Source organism: Arvicanthis niloticus, chromosome 2 (genome assembly GCF_011762505.2).
Source record: "Arvicanthis niloticus isolate mArvNil1 chromosome 2, mArvNil1.pat.X, whole genome shotgun sequence".
NCBI classification, from domain to species: domain Eukaryota; kingdom Metazoa; phylum Chordata; class Mammalia; order Rodentia; family Muridae; genus Arvicanthis; species Arvicanthis niloticus.
In genome coordinates this window covers 31,656,030-31,675,655 of record NC_047659.1, presented here as the reverse complement: position 1 = coordinate 31,675,655, position 19,626 = coordinate 31,656,030, and the positions used below count along the sequence as shown (strand labels likewise).

Below are 19,626 nucleotides of genomic sequence, written 5' to 3'. Positions count from 1 at the left end.
TTCTAGAGTTTTTGTTCGGGAAGATACTCTCCATGTTGTCAAAGAAGAAATGCAAACATCAACCCAGGTACAAACCATTGGATCTAAAACGGTGTCTTGCCTACAAGTTATGCCAAAACAATGGTGACACAAAATTTGTAAGAGTAATCAGGGAATATTTGATTTGAGTTAAAGTCCACCCGAGAAATAAGTCATATCTTACACTGTTTGGGTGACTAAGTCCTGAGACTAGGTAGCCCAGGAACGTGGGGCAAAAATGAACATGCATGTTATTTAAAAATCAAAACAAAACATAACAAAAACAAACAAACAACGATGCCATAATAAAATAACTCCTAATGACATTCTGCTCTCCTCAGAGCTTTGCTCAACCATGATAAGAGATGCTTCCTCCTGCAGCAAATGTAAAAAAAAAAAATACAGAGACCCATAGTCAGACAGTTAGGCATGTTGAAATTCTCAGCCATAAATGGGAGGTCTCCTTCAAATCCCTCCTCTCAGGAATCAGGGAATCCTGGGGAAGAAGAGACAAAAGAAAAAAGAGCCAGAGGAGATTGGGTACAAAATATGCAAAGCCCTCTAAATCAACAGGATCAAAGCACATATGAACATAGACTGAGACAACAGTCTAGGGTCCTAAAGTTGAAAGGAGAAATGGACCTGTGTCTCCATCCTTAACCCCAAAGTACTTTCCAGTTTATAACCAGATACAATCAAAAACTTCATTTCCTCCAATAGAGTCTCACTGGAGGGGTAATGGCCATCAGTAGATGGCCAAACAAACAAACAAAAGGAACTCCATTACCTCTTTGGAGGTGCTTTGTCTAACAATGAGGGCTTTGCCTTTTTTGTAAAATATTATTTTTATATTTATTTTATTTTAATTATATATATATTCTTCTTCCTTTTTACCCTACAAATCTTCTGTGTATATATTATGACCTTAAGTTAAGTGTTGTTATGGGACTCCTGAATGTGTAAGTAAGTGGCTTTCTGTAGCTTCTGCCTTCTCTTGGGCTCTTTGCCTTCTATTGTTTGCTTTTTCTAATTATGATGTGTTGCTTTTTGTTTAATCTTATTATATTTTACTTTATTGTATTATAAAAAACAACAGATTCTAAAAGTTTAATTAAATTTGATTTGCTAATTAGGACAGCATTTTATATATAAACTCATCTCTCTTTTAGGGAATGGAAAACAGATATGCTAAGACATGTCTTGCCTGTTCCCAGGTAGAATTACAGTGGCGATGAGGTTTGAATGTTACCGGAGCATTCCAACCTCCACTGTAAACTACCAGACTCAGTTCTTTCTTTTAATATTTAGTCCATTTGAGGCCAGTTTTCAGTTTGTCACCCAGGCATGCCTGGAACTCACAATCCTGTATCTTAGTGTTGGGAGCACAGACATGGGCCATTGTACCTAGCTATGTGGTACAATTCAGAAACAATTCTCATGCTTGGTTTCTATCCCCCAATCCACTGAGGTCACATTGACATGGGCTGAGTCCCAAGTGGTAATGAGGAGTTTCATTTTGATGCTCTGCTAAAGAAGAGAAGTAGTGAAAAAGTAAATTAGATTTGTAATGTACCTGCTTATTTTCTGAAATTTTAAGACTAAATCAACAAAACTCATTGTTTTATAGAAATTATATATACCTTTACTAGAAAATACACTAATGTTTTCTAATTAAATAATGTAGTTAGTTATGAAACTGCCTAAAAATATTGAAGGTGGACACCAACAATCTGCAAAACTATTTCTCCCGTGTTCTCACAGTTTTATGCTCAAGTAATGAGCTGTCGATCAGCTGAAGTAGTTTCACCTTGGTGGTCTCAGAGCTGCTCTATTTCATCTACTCTTGCTGGGTTCCTATCATATAAAGTATCATTGACCTTCTGAGTTGTAATGTGGAACTGCAACAAAGTTAAACAGATGGTAATTATAAAGTGGACATCACTTTACCTGACTGGGCCTTGGGAACTCTATAATAATATCTACACAGATATTATAGTGCTACAGAGTATATTTCATACATTTAGTGACAAAATTACTGCAATTGCTTTATCATAATGCAACCAAATGCTTGAGAATGTTAAGCTATGCATTGTTAATAATTTTGAGGTCATCTACTTAGCTTCTTTTGACAAAGAACTAATGCATTTTAAGCATGTGCTTTAAATTTTATCTTAGAGATGGCTATCATCCCTATGAGTGTGTGAGAAATACAGAATAGATAAAAATACACTATATGAAATTATAAGGAAAAATCAAATAATTTTCACTTACGTTTGAATGGTAGAAAAGAAAAACAGAATTTCTAAAAATAATCTCATATTTTCTGAAAACAGAAGCTTTGAGTTGGATTGAATTTATATTTGGATTATGTATTAGTTTGTTATATAAATAGAACACTGTATAATATTTTTAAATAATTATGAACATTGCCCATGTTTTTCAGCATGCTAATCCTGTTAACTGCTTTATCGTGGCAAATGAGCTGTGTATTCAAGTATGTGCACTTTCAATGTTCAGTGCCTAGAAAAGGAAAAGGCTGGGTTATTACTGAATTAGCTGAAATTATTATTTTGCAAGGTGTATATGAAACCACCAACTAAAACCATTAACATAAATTGGGTAATAGTAATCCCAGTGATTGTAAGCACTCCAACTTTTATGGACAGGTGAAGATGAATTAAGATCTCAGAGGCAAAATACTTAGTACCCAGCATTCCATAAATCATTAACAAGGTTAATATATTAGCCAATGTGTCCTTGTTCACATGGTTATTTGATGATTATCATCCTCTGTTGGTAGATAAGTTTCCTGATTTAATCCATAGTCTCACATTAATAACATCTTTTGGGTAAATTTTTCCTTCATCCTCTTATACCCTGTCTAATGTTCTGCTACAAGTGAGAACTTATGGTTATGTGCCCTTGTGGGGAAGAAATCTCGCGGGCGGGGGGGTGGGGTGGGAGTCCGGTGGTGGGGTCTCGGTGGCGGGCTTCCCACCCTGCCAGGAAGGTCCCACATTCATGCAGCTGTCAGTGGGCGGGCCAGCGGCTGCATCGGCAAGGTTCCAGGGTTCCAAAAGCTGGGAATCTAGCGGAGAGACCATGCGACACGTGGAGTCCAGTTTTCCAAAGCTTTTATTGTTCATGGCATGGTAAATGGATGTAGGTGGTAAGTGCTTCCCCTGCCAAAGGCCAGGGGAGTCTCATTTTATAGGGAAGGAAAAAGGAGAGGGAATAACTTAATTAGCTATGCCCCTGGCCTTTTGATAATTCATTAATATTTAAATCTCTGGAGGTAGAGACTTGTTAATCACGCCCTCTACCTGTGTCCTACGTGACTGAAGGTAACAGGTTAAATGGAGTTACCTCGTCCAAGGCCCAACATGCCCTTATTTTGAATAAGCTAATTCATTCATTAATGCAATATGTCTGAAGAAAATTGCAATTTACTTCTTACAATTTTGACACAGATACCCAGAGAAATCTTGTAAGAATATTGAGATGAGGTAACTGGTTATTAAAGTCCAAGCTATAGATTTTGTATCTGATACACAAAATATTCTTTTCTGTGTTCTTACCCATCCGTTTGTCTTATTTACAAATATTTTTAAAATTGGAAATCTTAATTATCTATAAATTAATACACACACTCCAAAGTCTAGAATCATTAAAGACAAATGCCCCCAGGCTCTTTTTGAACCTTTTGGGTTGATTACCCCATACTCCTCTATTCTTTCTTATTTCACAAGAAAATAAATTTTAATTTCTCTTGTACATTAAAATTCATTGCATGATCTCAGGTGTTCTGACTACAGCTGACCCCTTGTTTATTTCTTGTTGCATTTATGTTTCATGCGTTGGAGTTGGATTTCTAGGTTGTTCCCTTGAGCTTACATACCTGCTCAGTTAAAAGTCTACACTGAACCAAAATAATCTTCACTCCATCTCAGGATTCTTTCATATGAGGGACTGATATTTTTAATGGCTTTACTGGAGATCATATGGATGAGATGCTTTCTGCCTACTCCCTGGATTCCCTTTCACCTCCTAAGTGAACATGGATCTGTCTGCCACTACTGCAGTGAGTTATTTGTTATGGTTCCCATTGATTCTGAACTCAGGCAGCCTTTCTTTAACTCCTCCCTCTGAAAGCATTTAGCACAATTCATCAGCCTACCTGGTAAAATTCTTTCCATTTGTGGCTCTCTTGCATTTGCTATTTCAATGATTCTTACTGATAGACCTTCCACTTCCTTATCTTGCTGCCGTTTGATTGTGGCTTGTGTTTAAATTAGCAAATGTCACTCATGTAAAATACAGAATTACAAGCACTGTCTGTGTATTCACTTAATAACTATCAAACCCTCTGTGATCTGTGTCCTTCCTAGAGTCTTCCTGGGTGCCATTCTTATTCTGTGTTCTTTAGTTCTGTAAGGTCATTCATTCATCATGTGCTTTTAGTTTGGAGGCTGACTGTTGATCTGTGTTTTCTCATTTCTTGCCTTGTACTAACTGCATCTTTCTAATTGCTCATTACATGTTTCCTTCAAAGGACAGCTCTAGACTTATGCAATGTAAGAATAAGTTTTAGATTTTTAAGTCTAAATCTGTTCTAATAATACATCTCAGTACTTCATCCAGCCTTACTAGGAGGGGAGGTGCCTAGCCTTACTGCAACTTGATATGCCAAATTAGGTTGATATCCATGGGGCCATGCAAGACAATGGGAGAAGTAGATGGGGGAGGAGGTAGGAGTAGGGGGTGGTTCTGGGAGAAAAGATATGGAATATCAGAGAAGAAAAAATTAATTAAAAACAATATGTCTCAGTTATTACAAATAATTATAACAGTAAACATTAACATGGAGTATTTTAGCATATTTTCAGTTTATATTTAATTTTATATTATGGCTTCATTTGATTTAGCACTTTGCACAGTCAGAACATAGATGAAAATTAAATGCTTTTTTCCTTTGTTCTCATTGTACAATGTATTCAGAAGTAAGGAAGTGAGCAAAGACCCAGAGCCTTTCTTTTAAGATGACTGCTGTTAAATGTTGAATGTAACTTAAAAGTTTTACACACAAAATAAGCTCTGTGGGCTATTGCATAGTACATTGATCATTGGGCATGTGTGTGGGAAAAGTGCATTTGGCTAAGAAAAAGCTATTGCTACTTTTTGTTTATTTGGGTTTTTTTGTTAGTTGTTCTATTTATTTATATCCAAAATGTTGCCCCCTCCAAGTTCCTCCTCAAATACTTCTTCCCCTATCTCTCCTCATATCATCCCAGCTTTAGAAAAATTTACACTGGCTTACACACACACACACACACACACACACACACACACACACACACACACTTACTCAATTCTTAGAGGGTGGAAAACACAATTCCAGTGCTGTTTTAGAGGCTAAAAGCTCAATTCTAGTTATCGAGAACAAAAATTCTCTTTTTGTAGTTAAATAAATCATTTCCTAATAAGTCTGGAACTCAAATATTTTGTCCTGTGCTTAAAGACTTCACATTCAACACAGAAAATCCTGCCTCGTCTCTTTATCTCTTTTTTTCCATAATATTCACAACTGATATCTTAATCCCCAAAAGGATGCTTACTATTTTGCTTAATATTTGGTGCATTAGAGTTTTAATTATTGTTTTCCATACTTACTTTAATTTCATACTAAAGACTAGTTGAACAAAATGACTAATGCTTTGACTAGTATGGAAATATTATTCAGTAAATAAATATCATAGTTTAATGAATCTCACTGAAACGTTTGTATCTTGCCCAGTTTATTTTCATATTAACAGATTACAATAAAAATCTGACAATGTCCTGTAATCAGAGGGAAGTAAGAAAATGCAAAGTTATTCTTTACATAAATAATACAGCTTCAAAGATTCTGTTTAAGATGGAATGCTTACACTCTTTCCAAGACACATGCATTAGGCTTGAAACTAAGGATGCAAGAATGGGAGCAGCTCAACAATTTTTTTCTTTCCAAACACTTATTCTGCTTAAATTCGCTGACATTCTCTGTGCTTTTGTTTTGATGCTTTGTTAAGAATTAAATATAAGAATCTCTTCTCTGAAGATGACTGTACAGAATAAAAAATGTACTTTTAATTTTTTATAGTACAGAAACTAGGAAGTGAGATCAGTAATGACTTGAGGGGCCAGAATCTCAAAACTTGTAAGAGATAACAAGGCAAGAAGAGCTTTGAACAAGTTGTGGTAAAAGCAAAGTGTAAGAGACTGAAGGTGTAATTCAGGGGCAGGGCACCTGCCTACAAAGTATAAGACTCCTGTTCTATTTCTAGTACTGAGGAGAAAAACAAATAGAAATAGAAATAGAAATAGAAAGAACAAATAGAAAGAACAAATGTAAATAAAAATTCCGATAAAAATTTCTATTTGGAAGTTCAAGTTGGTCATCTTTTGGTTAAGAACTTGCTTAGTATGCACACAGCCCTAGGTTCCATCTCTACATAAAACTCAGATGCAATAGCATATGCCATGTATAAACCCTAGTACTGTGTAGGTGGAGGCAGGATGTTCATAAAAAATTAAAAATCATATTAAATCAGCTCTATAATGAATTAGTAGTCAATATAAGATAAAAGAGACCTAATTTTGAAAACAAAATGAAACAGAAAATAAACAAAAATGAGAAAAATGAATCTTCAATCAGGTTTTGCTATATAAAGTAGGGTATGAACTGGGAAGATAGCAGCATTTAATCAAATTTTTTATGCAAAACCAAAAAGTAAAACAACACCAACTTTAATAACATAAAATATTAATGAATAGTATGACAAAATTTAAACTATGATTAAATACAGTTGAAGAGAGGCTTTAGAAGGAAATATGACACAGACTGAGATGGGGCCCCTTAGTCTTATGCTGTATTACGTGTTTATACATCTGTCCTGTTGACTATACATTGCATACATGTTCCATTCTCAGGAATGAAATTAAAACTCAACTTCTGACTCCTGTTAAGGATATTTCTCATTTAATACTTTTTGTCACTTTTAATTCCTTACATAATTTAAGCAAGGCAAAAAGAATAATTTTCAGTTTTACTGTTAAGAAAAGAACTTTGTGTCTCCCCAACACTTGCTTCTTTGAGAGCACAGTAGAATAGTATAGATAGAGTACTTGAGAAATTTCTTATCTTTTCAAATGAGGGCATAGCATTTGTAGTCTAAAGTATTACTAATCAAATTATCAAGTTTATCTGATATTCTTTAGACATACCTAACTGTAATTAAATAAAGAGTAATTGTGTATCAGTCAATTGCTGATAATAGTGGATATAAAAGTAAGTAAAGTTTGAATAAAAGCCGATAATGAAATCTAGGAGTGTGGTTAATTATAATTGCAAAATTAAATAAATACCTAAAGCTCTTCAGTTACTATCAGAATACACTTAAGAGTATACTGGGTGGAAGAATGAAAGAAATTATATTAAGAATATTAATAGCGACTAAATGAGACCCCAGGTGTAAAGAGTGAAACATTAGATGGTTAACATAACCAGTATGTCTCTTATAAAGAAATGTATTTTAATCACTGAGAAATTTAAGTGGGAACAGGTATCCTTATAATTATTTATTTAGGGTTACATACAGAGCATAATTAAAATACTAATGTGATTCATAAAAATTAACCCAGGCTTTTTTTCTAGAAATATACACTGCTATAGTATTAACATAGTTATATCTTGTATACCTATAATCAATCTGCATATTCTGCATATTCTTGCTTCATCAGGAGTTTGGAAGTCCAATATTAAACAATAAATAACTGTACAGAAGAGATTGCTCTGAGAGTTTTATATGTGCATGACCCAACACTGTGACCAGAAAGATACATACATGTGCATTCAACGCAGGATCATATTCACCTCAACATCTAAATTAAATCAACTCAAAAATTAGATGCTAGAAATAAAGTGGATATATTATTTCAGTGATTTTTAGTTTTAATTGTCAACTTGATGCAGCCTAGAATCACTGGGAAGAGAGAATCAAACAGATTTTGTGACTATCAGGCTGTCCTGTAAGCATGTTTAGGTCAAAATGTCTTAACTGGCTTTATTGAGGTTCTAAGACTCAGATTCTAAATGAACAGCACCATTCCTAAGTTCAGGACTCTGGACTTTGTAAGAGAAGATAAACCTAATAGAGAAAATGCCTGCATTCCCATCTCTCTTCTCTTGATTATAAATGTGATGTGAATGGTTGCTTCATTTTCTCATCTCTTGACACATGTGCTATGATTGACCGTAATCTGGAATTTTGAGCCAGTATAAACCCTCTCTATACTAAGTTGTCTTTTGTCAAGGTAGTTTATTACAAAAACATAAATTGTAGTAAGGTAGCCCCCTGTTTGGCAGGGGCATCTTCAGCAGGCAACCTTGCTTGTGCTGGTCTATTTCAGTGGGTAATATATACTTATACTCATACAAACTCATGTGTTCAATATCTTTCAAACTTAAATCATTTCCCAGGAAGTAGATTCAGAAAATTGAATGACTATAACCATAGTTAATTATGGTTTGAAGCAGAGGTGTTAAAATAAATTTTAATTCTTTAAGCACAATAAAGACGATAGCTGACAATTGAGTCTTAAGCTTAGAGTCAGAGAGACAATCATAGAAGTTACAAGGAAAGCTCTGGGTTCTCATGCCTCTGGTATATAGGTGGTTCTACTTAGCTGTCTTGAGTGTAGACAGGAAGAAAGGTTGTGCCATTTTAACAAGAGTTTACAATAGCCACAAGAGCCAACTTTTATTTCAAACCCCTCATTTCAATGTTGGTGGTCTTCTACAAATATGAAATACTAGAACTAAGCATGTAAAGGGCATGTTTGCCACCCATGTTGCTAGATCTTGCTCTCAAGCTTAAAATGCTGGTTACTGTCTTGTGCAGTTGAGATGCTAAATGTCGCCAAGAACCTTTACTGATTAAAGAAAACTAAATAGGCTCAAAACTCCTTTTTGTATAGCCTTTTATTATACTGTAGTATATTGTCAAAACTATAGTATGGTATGGTATAATATCACCACTATACATTTTACCATTAATATGGCTGAGTTTAGGTTACTTGTTAAAGTTGATGAACTAGTTGCAGTTGCATATCCATGTAATGACTAACCAATTAAAGTGACTACAAAGTCCTGTCATAAGGGACATTTTAAATTAAGCATTCTCCTAAACACAAATAAAATCTCAACTTCATTTTGATCCCTTTAGCTATTCATAGTTCTGTTAATCAAGTGGGGAAAAAATCTGTCTTCAACACATAAAATGATTTATTTGTTTGCATGAAGGTGAGAGAAATGATCCCATCTCTGAGTAATGCACTAGAAGTATAAAGTTCACACTGTAGCACTGCTGATGAAAATTACCTGCCTGCTGTTACAACAGTGCTCATGAATTAATTAACCTTTTGCTATAGGAATCTTCAAACTTCAGCAGACACTGAGGTTTCTTCATTTATCTTTCATTGTTTTAGAAAACAATATAATGTTTGGTCCGTAAAGAAAAGAAAGAGATTTGATTGGTTCTAATAAGTTTCATTAAAACCATACAACATGTAGTTATTGTATAGTGTACAAGATGACTTGCATTGTATTTTTGTGAGCAAGAGATGGGCATAGTGGCTGCTTTCTTTGTCACTTATCTTCCTTTACGAATGAGATTAGGTAAGTCTTACTAGAGTGTTGGCTAACTTAATTTTACCTTTCCAACTTAAGATAACAAGTTAAATACAATATGCCTTTGTTACTGTATTTCAGAAGTTTTCTTAAACATATTTATACACACTTCACTTTCTATTGCATATGTACTTATTCAATTTATTGCATTATAACAATATTTGAGTGTGTGTGTTTCAAGTGGTTTGGTAGTCTTCAATTGGGATTAAAAACTTTAAAAGTTAAATAAAACTAGAATACAGGACAAGAGTATTATTCATAAATCTGAGAGTTACTGTATATCCTCAGCATGTTAATGTAAGGAACAACCAGGATGGGTAGATGTATTTAAAAACTGTTAAATTATATACTCTAAACACTGACAGGTCTTATATAATTATTAGGGGCCACACTCAATTTTTTCTCACAGTAGTAGTATGTCTCCTAAATATGTTACCAATTTTTACTACTACATTATCCAGTAACATATAATTAAACTGGTCTCTTCTACTACCCAGAATTTTTAATCTTAATTTAATGCATTATATTACTAGAAAGTAAACTCTAAATTTAAATGTAAAAAAATGATAAAATACATTTTGATACTTTGATGAACTACTTCATATAAATTGTCACTTGTATGAAATTATTTAAAAGAAAAAAGTGAAGAGGAAATATCTGTTTATTTCTACTATTTAATATTAAGTAATAATAACAGCACATGAAACATAAATGTGATGATAATATGATATAGATAATAGCAATGTAAATGCAAGACATTTTAAGATATCAAATTACTCTTAAAATCTACAGTGCAGATACAAGAACAGGAAGTAAAGTATGTAGACAAAGTTTGTTAAGGGATAAATGAGTGCTTGCTTAGAGGATCCAGCAGTGGCGCACAGTTACTCATATGCACTTGACCAATAACTGATCATACTTCATTTAGAAAGACTATCCTGTTTTACTGCACATGTATCTTAAGAAGGCTGCACATCAAGTAGTAAGGGGTGTAATGAAACTAAGAAAGGAGACACAGTTGTTTCTAGAGTGTAGCCTCTGATAATTTGACTACACTCCAGTAGAAATTTGCACATCCAACTGTGAAATTGTTTACCAGCTGCTGCATCACTTGGAACTTACTGGTACAGAGCAAAGTGATGACTCAGCAGTTAAGGAAGTCCATATGCTACTCCTCTGTTAAAGGAACTTTTATTCAGAGGCTTACAGTTGAATAAGGTCATGCTCTCTAGCTCTTTCTGAATTTCAGGTGGCTGGTTCAACACAGCTTTTCTGGCTCTACATCCTCTTCCAACTAACTGATTCAATCGGGCTTCTCTTGGTTTCTCACTTAATTGCTCTGTTGGCCTCAAACTAACTCTGGCAACTTGTTCTAATCTTCTGGCTTTCTTATTATCTGGCTCAATCTGTCTTTATTTGAGTCTCTGTAAAAGTGTCCCAGTTAAATTTCCTATGTTCATGAACTAATTAATCTGCACTGTACTGAGTGCACCAAACAGAACTGACTCAACCAACCTGAACTCATCTGCATTATTCTAATTGCATTTAGCTAAACTAAATGGAACTGCAGGAACCACATTGGATCAACTTAACTGACCTAACTCCATGAACTGAACTGCATTGACTGCAAAAGCTCAGCTGAACTGATCTTCATTCAACTAATCTACACTGCATTGGCGGAGCTCAACTGAACTGCACTTACTGAATTGCCCTCCACTCCTAACTTACTTTGTATTACTATTAAATAGCCTCTCATTTCTGTCTGTTCTCCTGAGAGTTGGGCATATCTTATCTCTGACTCATTCTTCAAATCTTTCTCAGATTTGTCTCTTTGTCTGCCCTTTAATTAGTCTTCACTTTCAAGCATGACTGCTTCCTCCTACAAACTAACTTTACCTTCCTTGTTTAAGAGTAAAGTCATGTAGTAAGGGTGTGTCTGTATTACAGCCAGCGAGATTAACTGCATATTATGCTAGTCAGTTCACATAGAAGGTCTTTAGATGTGATCCCTTACCAGAGCAGTTATATTACGGGATTAAAATTCCTCTACATAATTAAATCTTAATTAGGCAACCATATTGCTGAGAATTCATATGTTCAGCTTTCCTGTCACATCTAGAAGAATATCTTTGAAAGAGGACATGTTGTTCCTCTGACTCTTACAATCTCTGCAAATCTTCAGTTATTTTCCCTAAGACATGATTTTGCTAAATTGCTCATTCTTCCCTCAAAGAAAAGATCTCCATAGCCTCAGTATCCTACAGGAGATAAACCTCATTTATCTTCTCATTGCTGAATTATCATAACATATTTTATAAATTGTATATAAATTATTTGTCTAATATGTTTTTCTCATCTGTGGCATACTTTATATTTTATATTGTTTGATTTTTAAAAAAGAAGGTATTATTTTTGTAATTCAATGTAATATTTTATATTTATAGTCATGTCCCTTTTTAAATAAATTTTTGCATAATCTAAAATTTAAAAAGGAAGTAAAGTTACCCTACCTGACACTGGTATACCATGCATTCTACAGATCAGAATGTGTATGTGTTATTTTTGAAGACTACATTTTCACAATTTTTCAAGAGAACAGTGATTTGTTAAATTCATCTTTTAAAAGGAAATTTAATAAAGTAATTCTCTAATACTTTTAGGCAATTGATTTTTCTATGCAGGCAAGAGACTTACAATAGGACAGATATATTTTAGTGTTACTTAAGTGAGTAGTCTTCTAGAACATAATGATGAATATCATTCAAAACTAATAGTAAGATGTATTTTAATGGTAAATGCTTCAAATTAAGGGATTTTAAAAATTTAGACCAAAAAGCACACATATATGTTCAATATATTATCATTTTCCAAATGATTATTTCTATGATTGTGAAAGGAATACAACTTTTTAAGAGTTATAAATTTAGAATATTTATCAAAACATTTTAGTCACTTTACTTTTAAGAACATTTCTATTATAAATACATTTTATATTACACACATTTATTTGAAGTATCAAGGTATTTAGAAATTATACATATTTTATTAACACACACAAAGTATCCAAATTTCCTGGCATTCATATCAACACAAGTTTGCCCATGCTAACCTTATTCAATACTGTCATTGATTCTTATATGATTGTTTAATGTGTAAAATAATACAGAGAGTAGTAAATATTTCAATGCATTTTTGAAAATTGAAACCATACTTACATAAGAATAAAACATAAGAATAAAAATATGACTATTTTGGAAATAATGATCTGCATACCTGACAGGTAGTGTCCTGTCTCCTTTTCTCCTATCCATTTCTCTTTGAGGGACAGGATACCATCGAAAATTTAGCTTCCAGTTAAAACCACCATAAGTCATGTCTGAACCAGCCATGTACTCAAAGGTGTCATCACTAATAACATCAATGATCGGACACACAACCGTTTTCCTGTAGAAAAACAAAAGTCATTTTTTACACAAATGATAATTTACATTAGCTCTTTAAGTGGATTTAGGTAATGTGATAACATCTAATCATTTTTATGACCCGACTATACCTTTAATTTTTTCTTATCCTTATTCTCTGATGAATCATTTCCTCTGAGATTGCTTTTCCTCCTCACCTTTACCTTAACGCTATGATGTGAAATCTAATAAAATATTCTAATTGACCTTAAAGCTGATTTCAGAATGCATTCTAAGTACTAACTCAGCAGGATGAATATTGTCTATTTTTCACAAACTACCACCCACAGCATGATTAGTCAAGTTGCTTTGATATTATGTCTCATTTTCAGCTATAACCCACTGAAAAGCAATAGCATACAGTGAGGGAGAGTGGATGAGAGAAAATTAGATCTGAAACTTTGCATTTCAAATAGATCAAGTTAGTTTAAAGATTATAGGAAAACTTGTCACAGAGAAAATTCCCTTTAGGAAAAATAATCAGCAAAAATTTAAATCGCGATCTATAAATACCAATAAGCAGTATCTATGAAGGACAACAGGACCATGACAACTTAGCAGCAAGCTGTCAGAGAACTCACAGTCTATTGCTGTCTCAATATAGGTACTGTGTTAAACAAGACAGTAACTTATGTTCTAGCCTAGTTTCCTATACTAAAACATAGTCAAGAGGTTTTAGCTTTTTGTGAGTCTATTTAGGGTACAAATGTTTCACTTAGGTATTTCTTTGGGCACTTTGTTTTCCATCCATGTCATGGCTTCTCTCATTCTTGACTTTTTGTAACCTTAGTGGTTTACTACAGGCCAACCACCAATCATCTCCACAAGGAAATATGCAAGTCTACTCAAGATGACATTGATTGCAGCTAATTCTGAATAACAGAGCATCATGCACATCCTAAGTCATCCATAGGTGATAACAGGACTTCAGTGATATCTGCAATATTACTGTCATTCATTATCATGTAGTCTTATATATGATACACAAGTTTCCATTGCCTGAAGTTTTTTGAAATCATGAAGCTTCATCCTACCTTTGCTTGTGACCAGATTCTTGATGAATCTAGTCACAAGCAAATCATAACATTTATTAATTAATTAATTTATTTTTTACTAGATTTAATTATTTAACATTTAGTGGGGCAGAAATCAGATCTATATCTTTTGAGCACGTCTGCTGTTACAGCAATGTAAAAATATATAATCAGAAACAAAATGACATATATATATATATATAATACAAATGAATTGTTAGAATAAAAGCAAATGATTTATGCATGGAAATATGAAAGATTACATTAAAAACATACTAAGTTGAATATAAAACACACGTTTAAAGAAGAGCATAATGTACAAAATGTTACCAGATCATATATTGAAGATATTCTAAGTTCATTTTGCTTTGTCAGCCTCAATCACCTGTGGGCACTGTACAATACACAAACTCTTATTCTCTGTAGACTGCACTGAGTTGACTTAGAGTTTTCCCCTGGCTTCTTGAACTGCTGTGGTTCATTTTATTGATAGCCTTTATCTATCTTCATGGCAAGTAGCAGCCCCTGCCATTCATGTGATGTGGCTGAACTAGTTTACACTAGAAGCCATTGTTCTGAACTTTTAATTAAAAATTTCAATCCTGGGTTCTTCTACTGTGCATGAAATGGCAATGCAAAAGAGGTGTTTTACAATGATATATCACATCAGATAGCATTCAGTGTTTTTTTTATCTTCATTAGGTACTAAGAATTACACTAATTTAGCAGCCACTCATATGAATAGCTACAAAATGTCATAATCATTAAGAAGAATTGCAGGGTCTTAATTCTACAAAGTTCACTGTTTCAAATTTTGAATTTGATAGATAGAAAGAATACTGTTTAAATAATTATAATATGCTCTACTTATTTTTTGAAACAAATAGTATTATTTCAGGAAGCTATGTGTGTGTGCACATACGAACATGTCTGTGTGTGTGTGTGTGTTATGTTTTCAAGATCTTCAAGATGAAGTTGAACTAGATTGATTGAAGGCACAGAGGCAATGAAGAAAAGCCTGCATGGGAAGAACTGAATTATTTACTGCACTTCCAGTAACATAAGCAAGTTTGTTAGAACATCTGCAATCCCTGCACAAGGGAGTTAGGAGGACCAAAGGTGCTTTGAAAATTTCCTACAACACATTATGCTGTACATTATGCTGTCAAACTGGAATGATAAACTTCACCTGTAAATGCTCAAAACAATTTTTATTGTATCATTGGATTATTCTTAATCACTTACACATGCTTAACACGAATCAGTATGATTTTCATCTTAAAAATGAGAAAGCTGCCTTTTTCAAAGCATATGAAATAAATCTTCTGAAAATAGCATTTTGAACTAGGCATTGTGATAGACAGCTGGAGCTGCCCTCAAAAGGTTCAGGTGTAAGCCTTGCAGACTTAACACAGGGCTTCCTACCTGTCTTCCTTTATTCTTGCCAGCAAGGGCTCCAGCCATCCTAAGGTGCACTCACAGTGTGCATCCAGAAAAGTTATGACCTGTCCTTTTGAAGCAGCTGCTCCTCGGAGACGGGCACGTATTAACCCAGAGCGCTCTTCCATCCTGATAATTTTCACTGGAACTTCTAAAGTTTTCACGTAGTTCTCTAATGTCAACTTGAGAAAATCTGTAACAAGAATGTAAAAGGAAGGTTTGGAGACATTTTAGAACAAGACAAAGAGGGGCAGTAGCAAGCTCATACATGCAGATATCAAATGTGTGTGTAATTACATTCACATATACAGAGTTTTAAAACAGATGCAAAAATAAAAAGCTAATCGATTAAATAATGCTACACATCAAAATATATATCATCCTAGCTACTTCCTGACTATAAAAACGATTCCTATTTACAGATGTGCAACGTATACCTCTTTCACTGGCATCATCGACCAAGATGACCTCAGAGAGCAGGTAATGTGGAGAACGATTTATGACACTATAGACAGTTCTAAGTAGAGTGCTCCAAGCTTCATTATGGAACACAATGACTACACTTGTGTTTGGAAGTTCATCAGGGTAGACTTTAGTCTTGCATCTGGGAAAAAAGCAAAGAACAGTGATCAAAATAAATTCATGGTTCATCCTGATCTTCATCAGTAGGAAGATTCATAACAATAAAACTTCAGACTTCAAAGTCCTTTACCAAGGAGCTGAATTATGAATATCTGGAATAATTTTCCTTTTTATAAGCACTGTGAGTAATCATTTGGCCTTTTGAAAGTTAAATATGCATAATTACCAATATTTTATTTTAACTCCTGCAGGGAACAAAGCAGCATGATTTCCATAATTCTAAGAAAAATCTGAGAAAACCGAAATAATATTCACAAACTGTCAAATAATTAAGAACACTAGATACAATAGAGCCAGACAAATTAATTTACTAGAAAAAAATTATTCTTTGATTAACAAAAAAAAAAGCTCAAAAAGCTCTATGGGTATAAATAGACATGAATCTGTACAGTTTTAAAGCATGTAAGACTGAAATTATTTATCTCTTGTAAAATTTAAGAAAATAAGCTTTTCACTGCATTTGAGAGTACAGTAATATATTTCCACATTCAAAGGAAGGTTATGGCCCATGGCTCCTACAATGCCTTGATATTACAATGCCTTTCCCATAGACATATGGGGAAGAATTTGTTTACCAGTATTTTTCAAACTCTAATGTGTACAAACCCCACTAGAGAGTTTGTTAAAACAGAAACCTAATTTGCTAAGTCTGAGATGGAGCCTAAAGTCTTGCTTTGCTGCTGGTCTGAGGAACAGATGGATCAATAAGCAGTTGAATGAAAACTATCACAATTTTACAATTTACTATTTTTGAAAAGAACAATTTTAAACGTGTTTTCAAATTCAGATGGGCCAAGATCTTACTCCACAGGTTGTCAATTCAAAAATTCAAAAAGGTTTGATTTGTGTAATTTTGTAAGCAGGCACCCTGAAGTGGAATATGCAGATAGTCTTTTCCTCTGTCAACTTTTCAACCATTAGATCTGTCTGTCATGTAATTTTAAATCTTCATCACTATGACTGGGAAATATGTCAGTGGACTTCTGAAACAGGAGTAGAAGCTTATTCACCCTAGGACATGTTAAATGTAAAATATTCTAAGAAGTAAAAACTTAAAATAATTTCATGATGTAAAACAAACCACATACCTCCTGCCATTTATGATTTTATATTACACAATGCAGTATTATTAGAATTAATTTTTTTCACAGGGAAGGGACAAAACATTCAATGAAATATAGGATGTGTTAAAGATAAACAATAGAATAAAACTGAGCATGTCCATTAAGACTTTCCTCTTTTAAAACAATCTAAAATGTCACCCAGTCAGTGAAATCTTCTATATACAGCTAGGTACAAATATCTGTGTATACAACATATATATCATTTCTAACATTTTTGAATGAACCTATTTGAAAATAAAGATGCACTAAGCTCTACAATGCAATAGCTAGTGTGCATATAAGAAAAGAAAATGTGATGGTCTCACAGCTCCCTCCACTCTGTGTAAATGTTCAGAAAACATCTTTGTGCTTCATCATCTTCTCACTCCTAGCTCCAGGCAGTTCAGCACTAAATGAACTGAGAAAGCCATCTCAGTAAATGTGAAGTGTTTCTCCACCATTTTCTTCAATCCTGAACTCTCTGCCTCGTCAAAAACTCCCATCACCATCAGCATGCCAAGTGCAATATGACAGTATAATAAATATCATCACTGAAGTAAATGTACACAAATGATGTGAAGAGAATCCAACATTCAACAACTACTGGTTTAAACCAGCAATAAAACAGTTAATAAATGATACCCAGTGTCAGATATTATTTTTATGAAATTCCTTTAAATCAGAATTTCCTGTTTTGAATTCTAAATGGCAACTATGAAAATTTGGATTCATACACAATAAAGTTAAGAAATAAAGTTATTTGTGTATGGTAGATCATGCCTATCATCCTACCATCTTTGAGTCAGAAGTACGATGATTGCCCTGAATTGGAGGATATCCTGACTATCTACACAGTAAATTCCAGGACATCTTGGTCTGCACATTGAGAACCTGTTTGAAACAATAATGAAAACTGTAAAATGTAACGTAGTACTTTAAATGATTTTCATTAAGTTTATTTTGTGTTTGAAAAAAAATCACTAATGTTAATTCTATATTCATCTATTCCTTATATAATGAAAGAAGTTAATCTTAATGCAGATACTATATTAACAGAGGATCTCCAATGACTTATTTAAAATGTAGTGAATATGTTTATCAGTTCTTTCTTCTTACTAAAGAGGAACAGGCATTAACCACATGACACAGGTGTTTAAGTTATGGAGTGATCTGATAGAGGTACTGGTGATTACCCATCATAGCATTGATTGAATATTATATTTTATATTATCTAAGGAATTTAATTGTAGGAAAAAAATGAAAAAAAGAAACAAATTAAAATATTCAAGACCTGAAAGTGGAAACAGAAGCAACAAAGATAACAAAAAATGAGGGAAATCTGAAAATAAAAAAAAATTAGAATTGCAAACAGGAAATACAGAGACAAGCTCTACCAATACAGTACAAGAGATAGAAGAAAATCTTAGGCACTGAATATACAATTCAAGGAATTCATAATCAGTCAAAAGGAATAGAAAATATAAAAAACAATCTGACACAAAACATCTAGTAAACCTGGAACACTATTAAAAGATCAAACCTATGAATAATAGGAATAGAAGAACAAGAAAAATCACAACCTAAAGCCCTAGAAAATATTTTCAACAGATCCATAGAAGACTTTTCTTTAACGTAAAGAAAGAGATGTCAATAAAGTTAGAAGAAGCATGCAGAAACATCAAATAGATTGAAACAGAAAAGAAAATAACAAGAACACATAATAGTCAAAACACTAAACATAAAGAACAAAGAAAGAATATTGGTAGCTCAAAGGAAAAGCATTACATAACACATGAAGGCAAAATGTTAGGATTACACCTGACTACTCATTCCAGACACTATAAGACACATGGCCTTGTATTAATATGATCCAGACTTTAAGAAATCACAGAAATCAAGAAATTAGGTGCCAGACAACAAAAGAACCCCATTAAAAACGGGGTGAAGAGCTAAACAAAGAATTCTCAACTGAGGAAACTTGAAGCACCTTAAGAAATGCTCAACATCCTTAGTCATCAGGGAAATGCAAATCAAAACAACACTGAGATACCATCTCACACCAGTCACAATGGCTAAGATCAAAAACTCAGGTGATAGTAGATGCTGGTGAGGATGTGAAGAAAGAGGAAAACTCCTCCATTGTTGGTGGTTTTGCAAGCTGGTACAACCACTCTGGAAATCAGTCTGGCAGTTCCTCAGAA

The 19,626-nt window shown here is 33.7% G+C and overlaps 1 protein-coding gene across 5 annotated transcripts in view; it reads right to left on the bottom strand.

Annotated features, from left to right (window-relative positions):
• The window catches only part of Galnt13 (polypeptide N-acetylgalactosaminyltransferase 13), a 592,950-nt gene that overhangs the window by 245,917 nt on the left and 327,407 nt on the right, over positions 1–19,626 (bottom strand). For all 5 annotated transcript variants that reach the window (XM_034495197.2, XM_034495196.2, XM_076928753.1 and 2 more), the window contains exons 4-6: positions 16,118–16,284; positions 15,666–15,873; positions 13,019–13,189 (exon numbers count right to left, since the gene is read on the bottom strand). In XM_034495197.2, coding sequence (XP_034351088.1) covers positions 13,019–13,189; positions 15,666–15,873; positions 16,118–16,284 — 546 coding nt within the window. The remainder of the gene's footprint in view (positions 1–13,018; positions 13,190–15,665; positions 15,874–16,117; positions 16,285–19,626) is intronic.